Genomic DNA, 16,694 nt, shown 5'->3' with positions numbered 1-16,694 from the left:
TGGACCCTGGCAAATCCTCACTCTAATGTCATGGCATCTTGGGATAAGCGTTTACCTACAACTGATGTACACTCATTGGCACTTGTTTATATAGAAATATTTATGATGTTTTCCATTCTTGCACGCCTGCACAAAATACTATTATATGTTTGGGTTGGCATTTGAAATTCGCATCTCGAATTTGGGGTTGATAAGGGTCGTTTGGTTGAGATGGTTGCCTCTTTCAAACGACACATTCCTCACCCCGCGAGACGCCTAGTTTTCATACGAATTTGAAGTGACGTGAAACGGAACGTTTTTTTCCGTTCACATGTGCATTTTTAGTTTTAGAATACTATTATTTTGTTTTGCAATCTCATACATTAAAGCAACAAGTTATGTATACAATTATATCTGTACATACAATAGTTACCTTATTTTGATGTAAACAATGAAGGATAATTAGTATGCTTTGAAGATCTTGATCCTTATATAGGCAAGTACCAATATTTCATCAGACACTACAATGTATTTTGTATTTATAGATTCCCAGACTGATCTGTCAGTAAGAAATACTCATAGCATTATAATATGAATAGAAAAATGCAGTATGAGTGTGTAGATATAAAGTGGTGTATAGTCTATTGTTAAAATATTTATGTTAATAAATCAAATTTGTCTTTTAATTTCTGACAACATTACGAAAAAAATTGTTTATATCTTCATACTCCATCGTATTATCGACAATTCGATTGATTATGACAATCGTAATCAAGTGAATCAATCATGTAAGTTTTTTAGTAAGATGTATTGCCATATTAAAATAGTAATAAATACCTTCTATTATTCTTATTGTCGAGGATGAATTTTAAATAAATCAAAGTAAATATAAATGTTATTTAACAATTTGGAATGTCATAGTCCCACGACAGTTTTAAGTAACAGCCCGTTAATGTCGCACTGCTGGGCTAAGGCCTCTCCCTTTTTGGGGAGAAGGTTTGGAGCTTATCCACCACGCTGCTCCAATGCGGGTTGGTGGAAATTTTATTATTAATTTGAAGCTATTTAAAGTCAATGGTTTTTTTTGTTCTAAATTAAAATTGCGTTTACATAAATTGATTATAGACGAACAATTGTTTTGAGAAAATAGATTCTCATATTTAGACTTTTTTTTTGTTAACAAAAAAATGTTGGTGATACAAAATCGTAACACCTAAATATCAATATATATATTGTATTAAAATAAAAGCCCCTTAATGTCTATCCGCTGGACTTGACGTCATTTCAAGGTTATGAGCATATTCCACGCTGCTGCAATTCGGATTGGTGGAAATGGATATGCAAGTAAAGACATTCATTCGACACATGCAGGTTTTCTCACAATATTTACCATCACCACCGAAGATAAACCATAAACGAGAATTAAGTGCACGAAAAGTCAAAAACGCTTACCCTTTAGTCCTTGGCTTTAGTGCGCAATCATTTAAAATTCACTGTGTTATTTCTTACAATATCTATATAATTAACAAACAATACTGGAATAATAAGGAAAAAGAAATAAAAATAAAAATTACAGATTTAGTTTCAAAATAACGTAAGTTTATTACATGTAATGAAATAAAAATATACTATAAACGTTTATTGTGTTACATGAATAACTGATTTCACATTGCGGCCATAAAAATTATTATCCAATCAAATTATTTTAGTGCGCTAGTTTAACATGAAAACAAGAAACAGTAGTGACGCGACGTGTTCCGATGAAAAATTTGCATCGAAACCGATTGGATCGCTTCACTATTGCATCGGCTAACATTTTCAAATGTACTCGTACTGCATTTCCAATCAAATTACTGACATTACAACGACGTTAAAAACAATTAAAAAAAAAAATAGTCAACAGGTAAAAACACGTCTCAATGGAAGTCCATTTGAAAATCTTCGCCTCGTCACAGAGGGATGTAATCTGAATGTGGATCAACCCGAAAGCTGGGTGGGCTCGAAAGCTCGAAAAAATCTACCAGAAACTTTTAAATTAAAAAAAAAAAACATCCATTAACCCAACTTCTACACAACTAAGAAAATTTAACTTTTTATCTCCTTATACCAAAATATATTATTATGGCTTGAGTTATCATTTCGAAGATACATATATGTCTATATTATTAATATATATATTTTTTTCATGTTATATTCTATACGTAACCTAGACTTAACTATTAAGACGATTGCAACACTTTTAGGATCGCAAAATGTCATATTTAGAGATCTGTGTCTTATTCGTTTTTGTAATGTCCTTGTTGATAGATAAGATAAAGACGTGTATTGAAATCAATTTATAAAACATCAATTTATACCGAAAAAAAGTATTTTCAGAGAAATTCTGTTTTGAACTCGAAAAAAAAAAAAAAAACGACGCGAAATCAAAAAGAACATTACAAGTCCAAAACTCATCGGCAGGACAAAAAGCGTTGTTGCTAACGAGTCATCGAATATTTAAAAAAAAAAAAAATGCTAACTATTTGGTAAAGCCGTCAAATATATGCGCTAGAAAAATAACATCAAACATCGCCTTCTATATAAGACAAACTCGTGACAGAACGATTTAAAAGCGAAAACGAAATTATATATTTAATGTTACGGCCACACCTGTGCGAACACGCGAGCATAAAACTAAAAAAAAAAAAAAAAATCGTCAATCACTTTATGAGTATTCGCTCTGATCAGTTTCACTTTGTGTAATATATCATTTCATTTCTCAAGTTCGTTTAAATACTTCCAAATTAAGATCATTTATAATAGGTTTTTTATACAAGTATCATAGAGGGCTATTTGTAGTAACGTAGCAACATGCTGTAACAGTAATAGCCTGTTAATGTCCCACTGCTGGGCTAAGGCCTCCTCTCCCTGTTGAGGAGAAGGTTTTACGTAGCAACATGCTGTAGAGAAAGAAATTTGAACATTATTTTTTAAGAAAAAAAAAACAGTATATTGATTAGCATCTGTTGGCATGATGTTTAAAGGCGTATTTTTTTTTGAAACGATATAAAAGGCAACATTGAAAATTGAATATAAATTGTGCTAAAGCGGAGTACTATTAAAACAAAAATTAAACTAACAACTGCTAACAATTGTATTTCTCAACCTCTATATTGACAAATTCACGAAAAATATCCCTTTTGTCGAAAGGATTTGATCACAGTATGAGATGAATGATATCATTTTATTGTAGACATAATAACTGTCACTGTCAAATCTCAAAGTGTTGCCATTCGAAAAGTAAACTACACTACGGTAGTCACGTGTGAGGGAGATGGACAGAGAATATAGACATTGACACATTTATTTAAAAATTATCACTATAATAATAAAAAAAAAATATTAAATACCTATGAGATATAAAGTGATGACTTTAGTCCGACAACGGGCTTTTCGATTTAAGTTGGTTTATGCTATGGGGACAGATTAAAAAGATATTTACAAAAACCCTACCATGCTCACTCACATCCGTCGTGCTGCCAGTATTACGTTAAATAGTGTAAAAGTTAATTTCATTAGCAATATCGTTATCATAAAATTCGAGAACTTATTTAATAATAAGCATTCTTATCCAGGAATTATAGAGACAATAGCTCTGAAGCATAGACGATGCACTTTCTCGAATTACACAGATTATAAAAGTATTTTTATTACACAGACCCTACTAAAAATTTCCTTCGTATTCCTCTCGAAGCCGTTTCAAACTACTCGAATCGATAATAACATCAATTTGAACACAATTCTTTATATAACGCTAACATTAAGCGTAACTTACAAGACACACGCCATCAACCAAGACGACAAAAAACACAAACCCGACTATGTCTAAGCATTTTTCTTATATATAACGACGGACATTTAAAAAGTTACAATAACATTTGTAATTTTATAATCTATACGAAATGAATATGCACAATGTTTCATTAATAATAAAAAATTGAAATGTCTTCTTAATTTAACCGTGTAATATAAAAATTAAAATTTTATCATATCGCTATTGGTATTGCAAAGGATCGTAAGTAAGGAAATACGGCTTCACCTATAAATTTTTACGGGGAGTTTAATTAGACAATGCCGTCCTCTTCTTTTTATTGTCAAATCATTGATGACAAAAAGTATACAACATTATTTAACTAAACACCAATCGAGCAATGTTTCTGTCATTATTGTTTCGCTTATATAATATTCATATGCCCTTTCCTTGTTGCCATAGTAATCATTGTATGTTAAAATAATCTGTCAAAGTCATAAATTAAAAAAAAATATATTAACATACGTCCATTTGAACTGACAATAGCTATATGACATAAAATTAATTATCATCAAAATATTCATTGCATATATTATAAGAAGCGTTGTTATTTTTTTTTTTTTAATTTATTCCATTAAATTGGACTTCAAATATCGCTTTATACATAATATAATCAAAAAATCTTAGCTAAGGTTAGTTATAATATTGTTAATTATCAAAAATCAAATAAAATAGTCGGGTAAAATATTGAAATACAGAGCGGGTCGTTTGATTAACACTTTTTTTTTGTCTATTCTCGGATAATGACTTGCGTCTGTATTCATAGACAAGCCATAAACAATTTTATCGAGTAAACTTTCCTGACACACCAATTTTAGATTACAAATTACAATTATATTGAAAAATTTCCACATATTTTAAAGCACTTTTGTGTCCACTGTCATTTACTTTTTTTCTGAGCAGTTTTCGATCTAGAATCCTAAAATTGGCATTTTGTGGTCCATACATTATACAAATAACGAAATTAACGAGTTGACAGCGGACACAGTACACATACTATATAATATATAACTGGCTTTACACTGTTCGATTGGAAAATTGCTGTGACGTGTTGTTTTTTTTTTTGACCACAGATTATATTACTACCTCGATTCAATTACAACTAAAATTTTAGCTTTAAAACTTATCGGTCTAATGTCAGAAGGTAAAAATTAATACAATCGATAAACTCATTTCTAAAGATATGTCTAAGGTTTATAAAAAGACGTTTTTAAGGATAAATTGTCCCTTTTAAGTATTTTTTTTATATATATAACATTGTTGAGGTAGTAAAACAACCTTTTACAATCGGGCGCCCCGTTACAGTTGAAAGTATATTGACAATCACAGATAAATTCATATGTATATTAGATTTAAATATCAATTAGAAACTTCAAAATTTTCACACATATTTTAAAGTTACATTTATTCAACGAAAGACGGATCTCGACTCTGTACTCGATCGAGGAACCGAGACACAACGCACAACCATATATTAAAGAGAAACAGTCGCGACCGAAAAATATACCCAACAATTTGGCATGCCACACGCGATCACGTACAAAGCGGTCGAGAGACGACAAAAAAAAAAAAAAAAAACGAACAGGGCGCCCTCGTCGCTAGCAACACAGACGCTGAGAAAAAAAAACAACCAGTCCATTTCGATTCAGCGAACGAAATGCAATCGGCGGATGGCTACTTAACACGAGAGTACCCCGGCCGGCACGCGGCGCGCACGTCGCACAGTTCGTTATAACTCCATGTCGTGCGCCTCGTCGTCGCTGAACTCGGACATGGACGACTCCGTGTCGGACGCGGCGCCGTTGCGCGCCACCGCGCCCGCGCCCGTGATGGCGTCCTTCTCCAGCAGCGCCTCCTCCGTCGCGAAGCGCCGCACGTAGTCTGCGGGCCGGCCGCCAGGGGTTGGGGGTCAAATATACTCCACACTTTTTTTTTATATAGAATAGGAAGGCGGATGAGCGTATGGGCCACCTGATGGTAAGTGGTCACCATACGCCCTTAGACATTGGCATTGTAAGAAATCTCAACCATCTCTTACATAGCCAATGCGCCACCAACCTTGGGAACTAAGATTTTATGTCTCTTGTGCCTGTAATTACACTGGCTCGCTCACCTTTCAAACCGGAACACAACAATATCAAGTATTGCTGTTTTGCGGTAGAATAAAAAAACTTACGAAACTTTCGTTTGTTTAGAACTGAGCCGTTGTTTTCGTTTTCAGTTTTAACATTTTTCTGAAAACTGTTACTGTTACGCAAATTTTCTACAGATACGATCTGAGGTAAGTCGGTTGGCTTGTGAATCCTAATTCGTTCGGGACCACTATCACCAAAAATTTGAGTTTTATGACGCTAATACGACATACGAAATAATAACCTTCATTTTGGATGTACTATGAGCATGAGATACATTATGAGCCATTCCCTAATTTTTATAATACATAAAAGGAATACAAAACAACTGCTAAACAAACATGGTCCTATGGTCATTTGCACTGCAAAACATATTTAAGATTCATTGGAAAATCATGATTTCTGAAAGCAAAGAGAACCTCTTGTACTTATTATTACAGTGGCACAATTTCCGTTCAAATTTTCGAGTTCGAGTACCGCGTTCGAATATTCGAATCATTTTTATTTCTTGGTTATAATACCTGACGAATGTGTGGTACGCACCCACTGACCATATAGATTCAACTCAAGACTTACCCGAGACCTTTTTTTTGTACTCCTCCGGTTTGTGGAGGTACATGGCAGCTGCGTCACCGTTCAGTGGATCGATGGGGTTTGGATACGTAAGAAGCTGCGGTAGGAACGATTCGAATATATTCGATAAATCTGAAATAAAAAACAATAAATCAGTGTGTGATAATCACTAAAAGCGTTCGAATAAAACCTAGATTTATAATTGCTTCGAGGTCTCTTAACGTCATCTTAACTGCTACTAAATAAAGAATACATATATACAATTCGTTATATATAGGTCTTATATTTTTGTCCCTTGACTCCTCGAGCCAAATTTAATAATAATATGAACTAGTGTTCGAAATACGATTTTATATTTTTCTATCGAAGGTGTAAGCAAAACTTAGATTTACATATTACATGCGATTTTTAATAATACTTAATTATCCATATTAGTTTACATTATTATTTTTATATTACTTTATTAAATTTTTGTTCAATGTTTTTTTTATTTTTGTTTTCTAACTTGAAATTTTGATTTGTCTTTTATTCGTGCTATAATGTATTATGTCGCCTTATTGTTCATGCGGTTATCAGCTGTAATTGAGGTACCACTTCTTTGTATTTTATTTTATGAACTGTGTGCTATCATGTATCTGTTCGTACTTTGTTGGTGGTGTAATAAATAAATAAATAAATTTGCTAATATGCATCACAAACGGTTCTTGATTAATATTTATTTATTTATAATACAACACTATTCCAATTATATTTTAATTTTACTTCCAAAGTTCCGATGAACAACTTCACCGACATTTAAATCCCCCCTTCTATCTACCATAGATTTTATTCAAGGTCTCGACTATTAACTCAGTGTACATAGAATAGGATATTGTTTATATGCTGTCTCCAGATAAAACTATAATAATCTATTATAGTGCTAAATTAAAAATACATGTTCCGCTCGACTTCTTCAGTTTGCTGTGTTACAACTGCATTTGTTATTATAACTCACGTTCAACCAATTGTGATATTTCGACAAGAAGACATAGCATCTTAAGTGTGGTTGGTGGCGAATCGAGGGTGTAAGAAATGTTTTACACTTGTACCAAAGCCACTGTGATGAGCGAAGGTCACATCAGGTGATGCATTTGCTCATTTGCTTCTTACATAAAAAAATAATGCACAAATATATATTTTAAGCTAAGGCTACATTTTTTTAAACGAAATCTTCCAGTTAGCTAAGCAGTTGTGTATGATCTTTATATAAGCTTAACTTAAACGCTTACCGTATAGAGCTGTCCAGGCTTGGTTGATGACATCCAGACATACTGTGCCCGATACTTCATCGATGTTAGGATGGTAGACTTTGTTCATAAAGCCGATGGACGGTGACTTGAAGGGGTAGTGGTCCGGCAAGTGCACTCGCACGCGCCATACGCCACCTTCGTACGGAGCTGGAATTCATAGAATAATATGTTGCAGAAGCCGAGCCGACTTTGTGCAATTTGTTCGTCCGACATGGTCAGTACGCACGTGCGGCACGATCGAGTGTTCTCAATGCAATGATTACGAACCCCGCTCTACTGACTCACGATAAGTCGTGTAACCGTCAGTGTTGCCATTAGTCGTACACAAGTTAAAACTAAGACTATATTTAATTACTATTATTTATTCTCTAACAAATATATCATAATTTAGTATCAGCTATCACTATGACTTTGGCCGTGTTCGCTTATATTCAGAACAACATTCTACTTCGACAGTCAAAATGCCAGAAAATTAACCGAAACCACAAAGTTTGACTTATTTTCAATAATTATCCCCTCACACCACAAATATTTAGTTTGAGTTGTAAAATTTTATAATCAATTTACTTCAAAGTCTAAAGTAATTTCCATAAACGTAGCGTAACGTACAATAAAAAAGATTTGACGAGCCGTTTGGCGTGGTTGGTACCTGCCTTTCACGCCGAAGGTTATGGGTTCGATTCCCACCCAGGGCAGACATTTGTGTGCATGAACATGTCTGTTTGACCTGAGTCTGGGTGTAATTATCTATATAAGTATGTATTTACAAAAGAAAAGTAGTATATGTAGTATATCAGTTGTCTGGTTTCCATGGCACAAGCTCTGCTTAATTTGGGATCAAATGGCCGTGTGTGAATAAAAGTCCCAGGATATATTATTATTATTTATTTACGATAAATCTCGATAGTTTCGTATTATTTACGTCCGAACTTGAAGTATTCAAGTTATATGAAATTTGACTTAAGCACAATCCAATATCAATGATCTAATCTCTAGACGATTGTGAACCGAATGAATTTATTAGCGCCATCTAGGCGGGTTTTAGCGTACGCACTTAAATAGAATCTAGAAATCGTTCTCAACGGATTACAAAAAAAAATGAACTGTAAACAAAGACGCCTCACAGCGAACTTTTCCCATAACTGTCATTTCAGCAATTAGTGTTTTGATGATGTAATTATAATTCTTCATACTATGTAAACGCTATGTAACACGTAGTGATTAAATTGTTTGTGGTTTAAGTAAATTGTATTTCGACCTGGGTTTTGAAACCAGGACCTCGGGATCGATGTACATCTATAGATGTAAGGCCGCAGACCCGGCGGTCCTGAGTTCTAATTCCAGGTCAAGCCGGTAAAAAATTATTGGGTTTTTCTGTCAAAAAAATCTCAATAGCAAACCGGAGTCTGAGAGTTGGTAGTGGGTGCACTCCCGTGCCTCGGAAAGCACGTAAAGCCTGGTCCAGTCGTGTCGGATTGCCGTCCCATCGGATTATGAGAGTTAGGGAATAGAGAGTGCACCTGTGTTTGCGCACACACTTGTGCACTATAATATGTCCTGTGCAGTTAGCTAATCTCTGTTGAGATTGGCCGCCGTGGCCGAAATCGGTTTGAAGGACCTTACTTATACCCAACCACTAGACAAACGAGGTAGTCAATCTCTCCTATAAATATTTTATATTCGACAATTCATCATTGAATATTGTGGTACCGTATGTCCAAAACTTTTAAAAATCGTTTAATTAATTGAAAAAAATATATTACTTTTTTATACGTTATAAAATATTTTATTCAATAAAATACACGTGTTTAGAATATTATCTGCACTACTTTACTTCGTTATAAAATTTAGATTACATCTAAAACTATTAATAATAACAATAAACATCTTTATCTTTCAGATAAAAAGGTAATCGACAGACTATTTATTTACTATATATATATATATGTATATATGCTGTTTTATGACAGCCTCGATGGTCTAGTGTCCTAAGCTGAGTTTTGAAAAGTTCTGACAAGAAATTATCATTGGCCGTCCCGAGCTGTTTAGCGAGCGATGGACTCTAGTACCAAGTAAAGCTGGTCTTGCACCTTTAGAGCTCCGCAGGAAACAATCGTGAAATGTCAGTAAGTTATGTGCAGCATTGGCTATAATGTAACATTTAAAGGAAACACGTATAAAAATAGCGTATCAATGTATGTCGATTTTCAAGATTCACGTGTGATTTAAAGAACAGCATTGCAGTTTGCAAAACAATACGGAAAAAAACACAATCACTTAAAAAAATAACAATTTTATATCGACGGTACAAATGGATTACCAACTCAAGATCAACCAGCGAGCTGCGGAAAGGGCTATGATTGTAATCACTGAAGGTTCGCTTCAGAAAACTAAGAAAGCAGACATAAGTAAAGAATTAGAAAACTGAAGTGGCAGTGGGCTGGTGACATTTGCCACAGAAGAGAAGCGATGGAGTAAACTATTTCTTAAATGTAGACTACGTTTTTTTCTAAAAGAGTATATTTGTGTATAAAAAAGACCCCAAAATGTATCAAATTTAGATGGCGCTGCTAGAACTAAATGGTGAAAGTCGAAGGCATGAGCTAACACTCATAGGGTAAAACGGAGATACTGAAAGAGACATCGGCTTTCAAAGGTGTTATCCTAAAATCCGAGGCAACCAGTAAGGAGTTGTGAAGGGTTTGAGAAAGTAGACATCAGGATCGTCATCAAAGCAATAGAGTCGCATTTGTCATTTGAAATTGTTGAAAATTACCATGCAGATTATCATCATAATCAATTTATTAGCTTAGAATATAACTAATGCCTTTTTGGCGTTGATTTTTAAGTTATTTATGAAGGTTTTTATATATAAAAATGTTACATTTCATGGTAGGGCTGTGTGCAAACCCGTCTCCACCCAGGTAGGTACCACCTATGACATATTCTACCACCAAACAGTAAGGTGCTCTACAGTTCAAAGCCGCCGACCCGCCGACAACCCGGCGGCCTACATGTATATAATCATGTCCACAACATGTGGTCGCCGGCGGCTTGCGTACGCAATTGTTTAGTTGCCCGGCGGCTTTGCGACTTGCAATGAGTGAAACCGCCAACTAGCCCGCCGACAAAATGTTGACGACATAGGTCGACGGACCAAAGCTGGTGCGTAGAGCGCCTAAAACTTACAATTAGTATTATTGTGTACCGGCTTAAAGCGAGTCAGCGTAACTACAAGCACAAGGGACGTAACATCTTAGTTCCTGATATTGTTTCCCCATGTAAGGGATGGTTAATATTTCTTACAGTGCCCCTGTGTATGGGCGATGGTAACCGCTTACCATCAGGCGGCGATTTAAAATTAATTATTTCAAATTCAATGGTGATAATTTTTATATTACTGAATAAATAAAACAATAGATTAGACGTGTTTGCATTTTTATATATGTTTTTAAATGAACGTAATGAATGCCTATATATGTGATAATGAAAAATACGTGTAAGCGTGATGAAATTATATTTAACGAAATTTATATATGCTATAAAACATATACATTTGCTGCGAACATTGCGTAATAATTTTCTTTATTGCAAATTAAATTGTGATAACTATTACGATAGGGGTTAAAAGGTTAATAATAATTATTGGCATTAATTATATGAAAGAAATCGCTATGTAAACGCTATGTAACATTATGTATGTGTATAGCTATTTCAATCACAAGGATCACAAGGATCACAAGGATAAAAGACAAATAAACTACTTTGACATTGAATTTGTCATGATATCATTGGTTAATATCTTGAATAATAATTGTAAATTGTATTATAAATAAAGATACATTAATATATCTTAAATTAAAATAAAAAAAAGTTCAGCACAACCTGGCCACCACCCGACTGTAAACGACATTATCGAGTAAGCGGCAATAATGCCACCGTATGGTAAGTTGTCACTAACGCCCATAGATATTGGTGCTGTAGCAAATATTAATTATTCCCGACATCACCAAAAGGGATCGAAGCATCTTTGTACCAAAGACATGTTATGTTCCTTGTACCTGTCATTACACTGACTCATTGAACCTACAAACAGGAACACAATAATACCAAAGTAGTGCTAGCGTTTAGCAGTAGTTTAATAAAGCCCTAAGACCAAATAAAAAAATCAACTTCTTTACTAATCGTATTTAATAATAATATTAATAATGTCCTCCAGACCGATTTCGGCCACGGCGGCCAATCTCAAGGGGGATTAGCCAACTGCGCAGGAGATATTATAGTGCACAAGTGTGTGCGCAAACACAGGTGCACTCACTATTCCCTAGCTCTCATAATCCGATGGGACGGCAATCCGACACGACTGGAAAGAGTTCAGGCGCAGGACCAACGGCTTTACGTGCTTTCCGAGGCATGGGGGTGTACAAACTTCCAACTTCCAGACTCCAGGCTGCTACTGAGAATTTTCTGACAGAAAAATCCAATTACTTTTCATTGGCCCGACCTGAGAATTGAACCCAGGACCTCCGGGTCTGCGGCCTTATATCAAGCCACTAGACCAACGAGGCAGTCAAAATAATATATAAATAAATAATAAATTATTGTATTTATATTTTGCATAAATTGAAAAAACATTTGTACCGGTTTTGTATCACTTTTGATTTTGAATACCAAAGATTATAATGATGCGAAAATGCGAACTCGAAAACTTAGACTTATTTTACAAATAACCGATGGATCTCTCACCAGCTCGCCCCGTCTTCATCCGCGTTACACAAATTTATTTATCTTATTATTTATCTTTAGATATTTTGTCAGAAAATCTTCGTTACATTATTGCAAATATAGTAGGAATCACTAATTTTTTCGAAAATAAAATACCACGAGCTTCGGTCTATTTTACTCGCTGATAGTGAAGCTTTTTGTGGGTGAAAGAATTTTTAAAATCGGTTCAGTAATTTTTGAGTTTATTCATTACGAACAAAGATACAAAAAATAAAATCTCTTTACAATATTAATATAGAAATATAGATATATATGATGGAGTATTCTGTGCAAACAAGCAACTGCCCCTTTATTTGTAGTCGCTTGGTCAAACATTAGTGTTTCATCCCTATTAAGTGCCCTCCATCCAGGTACGTCGTTTCGGTTATTTTCCAATTAAATGTGGTCGAATTCAAATAGAATTATTTAATGCTAGCTGTGTCCGCGGCTCGTGGAATACTATTTGCCTATGAGAGGGCATAAATAAATATTGAAATACTTTTAATGAAATAAAATATACCCTATGTTACTTTTGAATATAGCAGCTTTGTAATTTTAGAGAGCAGTTTTAGAGTTTACCGATAACAAACAAGCAATCAATCAAAATATGCTTCATAGAAAGTAGACTTTATCAAGTAGTTTCGAATCGTCATTTTACAGAATAAAATGTAAAGCTAGCACCGGTTCCGAATGTAGAATATACCAAGAAGAATCCTCAAGAAGATCAGTAGTTAGAATTTTTTTTTATAGACTAGATCGGCCGACGAGCAGATGGGCCACCTGATGGAAAGTGGTCACCAACGCCCTCAGACATTGGCATTCTAAGAAATGTTAACCATTGTTCACATAGCTAATGCGCCACCAACCTTGGGAACTAAGATTTTATGTACCTTGTGCCTGTAATAACACAGGCTCACTCACCCTTCAAACCGGAACACAACAATATGAAATACTGCTGTTTTGCGGTAGAATATCTGATAAGTGGGTGGTACCTACCCAGACGAGCTTGCACAAAGCCTTACCACAAGTAAACTATTAAAAAAAAAAGTGTCATCATCCATATAAAAAAATACATTTTTTCATATGGATGATGAACAAGAGTAGCTAATGAGTTTCTTGTGGATTCTTCTTAGATCTACTTTAGATTTAATAAAGTATGTTTTTGATTTTATTAAATTATTTGCGACGATACTTTGAATGTAGTCGAGATGGCCTATTGGTTAGAACGCGTGAATTTTAACCGATGATCGTGGGTTCGAATCCGTGCAAGCACCACTGAATTTTCATTTGCTTAATTGGTGTTTATAGTTCATCTTATGCTTGACGGTGAAAACATCGTGAGGAAATCTGCATGTGTCTAATTTCATTGAAATTCTGCCACATGTGTATTCTACCAACCCGCATTGGAGCAGCGTGGTGGAATAAGCTCCAAGCCTTCTCTTCAAAAGGGAGAGGAGGCCTTAGCCCTGCAGTGGGACATTAACAGGCTGTTACTGTTGAAAGTGGAACACAAAACTAAATATATAGTGTATTATACATATAGGAAAATAAATAAAATGCTCAAGTTATACTCACTTCCAGGAGGTCCGAAGAATTTCACACAGAACTCGTTCAGACCCCCGAGTATTGTCACCTCATGTTTACTTTCAATACTGATCCCGTTATTGTAAGGTATTCATTATTTTAAAATAAGAAAAATAACAATTATTTCACATTAAGGTAATTTAATTTATATGTAACATTCATATTTTACTATAGGAATAATATTGAAAATAAATTATACTAGAAAATCGTTTATGAAAATACACACACATAAAATTAGAAAGAAGAAAAATAAAGCGATAGAAAGAACCTTATACACATAACCTTTATACTACACATCTATGGATACTTGTTTACATAATGAAAAAAAACATGCATACATATTCATTTTGATCTTTCAATATAAATTCATAATTTAAATGTTATATCAATATGAGTTTTGATAAGATGTCTTATCAACAATCAATTGACACATTGTGGGAAACTATGTAATACTGATGTACTATACAAATTATACAAATACAACACAGACTATACAACGCCATACTGAGTTAAAAAGAAAAAAAAACATTATTTTTAAAAATTGCAATTTTAAAATTTGAATTGGATATCAAACACCATTAAGAAATTTAGAAATTTTTATGTACGAGAATTAAAAGAAAATGATTAGATTATTAAATAACTAGTTAGGTTTAAGTGTACTTACATGCTTTTTTTATTTAATAGATAATTGTTTATTTATTATTAAAAAATAAGAACTTCAATAAATATATAAAGAACATAATTTAAAACAAATAGTTTGCAAGGCATGGTTTTGTGTAAAAGAGGCAAGAATGCTAGCAGCATTTCCCCCATTGAATAATTCCAAATCTTTGTTACCTTTGTGTAATCTTAATTGCAATGTACATGAAATAAACAAAGGATTATAGAATCTTAGACATAGGTTATAAGACTTAGATTACTGCTGTTTTTGTGGTGGTTAAAACTAAACTAATTTAACAGGAATATGAATGAAGAATATTGCTATCCCCTTTAATCCCACATGTAAGAAAGGGAAGGCTATATTTGAAATTCTAACAATTCAATTTAATCATTGTGTATAGCAGAATTTCCAATGTTTATAAGCAAAATTCTATAGGTGGACAAAATAGACTTTATCTAGGTATTTTAAAGGCAAGTCTGTTTATGTACATGTTTTCCACCATTAAAGTGCAAATACTATACATTTTCACACTTCCTATACATTTATTATAATGAGTCATACTATATAGTATAATACAATGATTGTCTAGTTTCTAGAATTATCTAAAACAAAATTAACAATAAAACTAATGGTACACAATTGAATTTTTGTTTTTTTCTTTGAGTATTTATTTTATCAAAGGTTATGAGTAATTCCTGAATCAGGATATATTACAAAAAAAAAAAAAAAAAATTAACTAGCTTTTTGATAGATTGTATAGAATGAATTAATATTATATTATAGCATTTGTTTATCTATTTGAATTATGATGCTTAGCTATTTGTGTCTTGTGAAGATACTAGTATTTTGGCAGGATACCAAAACCACCATGAACTACGTCCACCACAAACCGAATATTTATTTCACGTAATTGTCGCATTTTTTCTGTACACATGACGTCATAAATACATAAACAATAGACCAATTATAATAATTAATCTATGCATTGTAATCAAGAAAAAAAAACAAATAAAAACTATCTATCGATTATTATTATATCATATCAATTGTATTCTCTCGAAGAAATAAACGTCTATTTTGTTAAATGTTAATAGCAACAGTAAAAAAAAATGCGCAATCAAGACCGTGGCCTACATACATATTACGAAATATTACAATCTAAATACACGGAAGAACACCGTTCGCTAACGTATCGTACTTTATCTACCTGCTATATACATATATAGATTAATGGACCCACACAAAGCGCCATAGATGATAAACCCTTCAAAACATATTTCTAAAATAAAAATATAAGTAGCATAAATGATTAAATGGATAAAAGTAACGTCTATTGAGTTTAACGTTAATACACAAATAGCCTATATCGATTTACTATTGAATCGTGACAATCAGCTGATGGCCCTTCAGCTACCTACTTATTTACATGGAGGCCCAACGCAGTGACTGCTTTGTATGGAAGATAACAAAGGATACAGTTTTATGACGTCCGTGTCCATCCGACGTTTTCCAGCGCTCGGTGACGACATCTTCGTGATCTATTTCAAATAAATCACTGTATCGAACACGAACACTAGCACAGACCCACACTCGACGCAGCGAGATAAAATTTTCGTCCACCAGCAGCAGTCAGAAAAATAACATTGTAGAAAAACAATGGACACATACCATAGACTAAAATTTCGAAGGTGATGTGTAATGAAAGCTGTCTTGCCCTATTAAAATAAGTATATGACAATAATTTTAACCCTGTATGCTTTCAGGTAACAATTTTTAAGAATAAAATAAGTAATGACATATATATTTTTTTGTTCTTAATTATCGGTTATATCAATGAGTACACTTTTATTAAAGTAAACCAA

General features: G+C 33.6%; 1 protein-coding gene across 2 annotated transcripts; it reads right to left on the bottom strand.

Moving 5' to 3' along the window:
• Positions 1-1,556: 1,556 nt before the first annotated feature.
• Positions 1,557-16,506, bottom strand: LOC126777996 (ubiquitin-conjugating enzyme E2 H). 2 transcript variants are annotated; one of them, XM_050501370.1, is made up of 6 exons: positions 16,309-16,506; positions 14,163-14,239; positions 7,803-7,970; positions 6,538-6,666; positions 5,513-5,710; positions 1,557-2,918 (listed from the first exon to the last, which is right to left on the bottom strand). In XM_050501370.1, the coding sequence occupies exons 1-5, from the start codon at positions 16,359-16,361 to the stop codon at positions 5,559-5,561; spliced, it is 579 nt and encodes a 192-aa protein (XP_050357327.1). In that variant the 5' UTR covers positions 16,362-16,506; the 3' UTR covers positions 1,557-2,918; positions 5,513-5,558. The 2 variants fall into 2 exon arrangements, with proteins under 2 accessions (XP_050357327.1, XP_050357326.1); XM_050501369.1 differs by having other exon boundaries at positions 1,557-5,710.
• Positions 16,507-16,694: the final 188 nt, after the last annotated feature.

The sequence above is a fragment of the Nymphalis io genome, chromosome 24 (assembly GCF_905147045.1).
Source record: "Nymphalis io chromosome 24, ilAglIoxx1.1, whole genome shotgun sequence".
NCBI classification, from domain to species: Eukaryota; Metazoa; Arthropoda; class Insecta; order Lepidoptera; family Nymphalidae; genus Nymphalis; species Nymphalis io.
The sequence above is the reverse complement of the archived record's forward strand: the minus strand, read 5'-3'. Positions and strand labels throughout refer to the sequence as shown.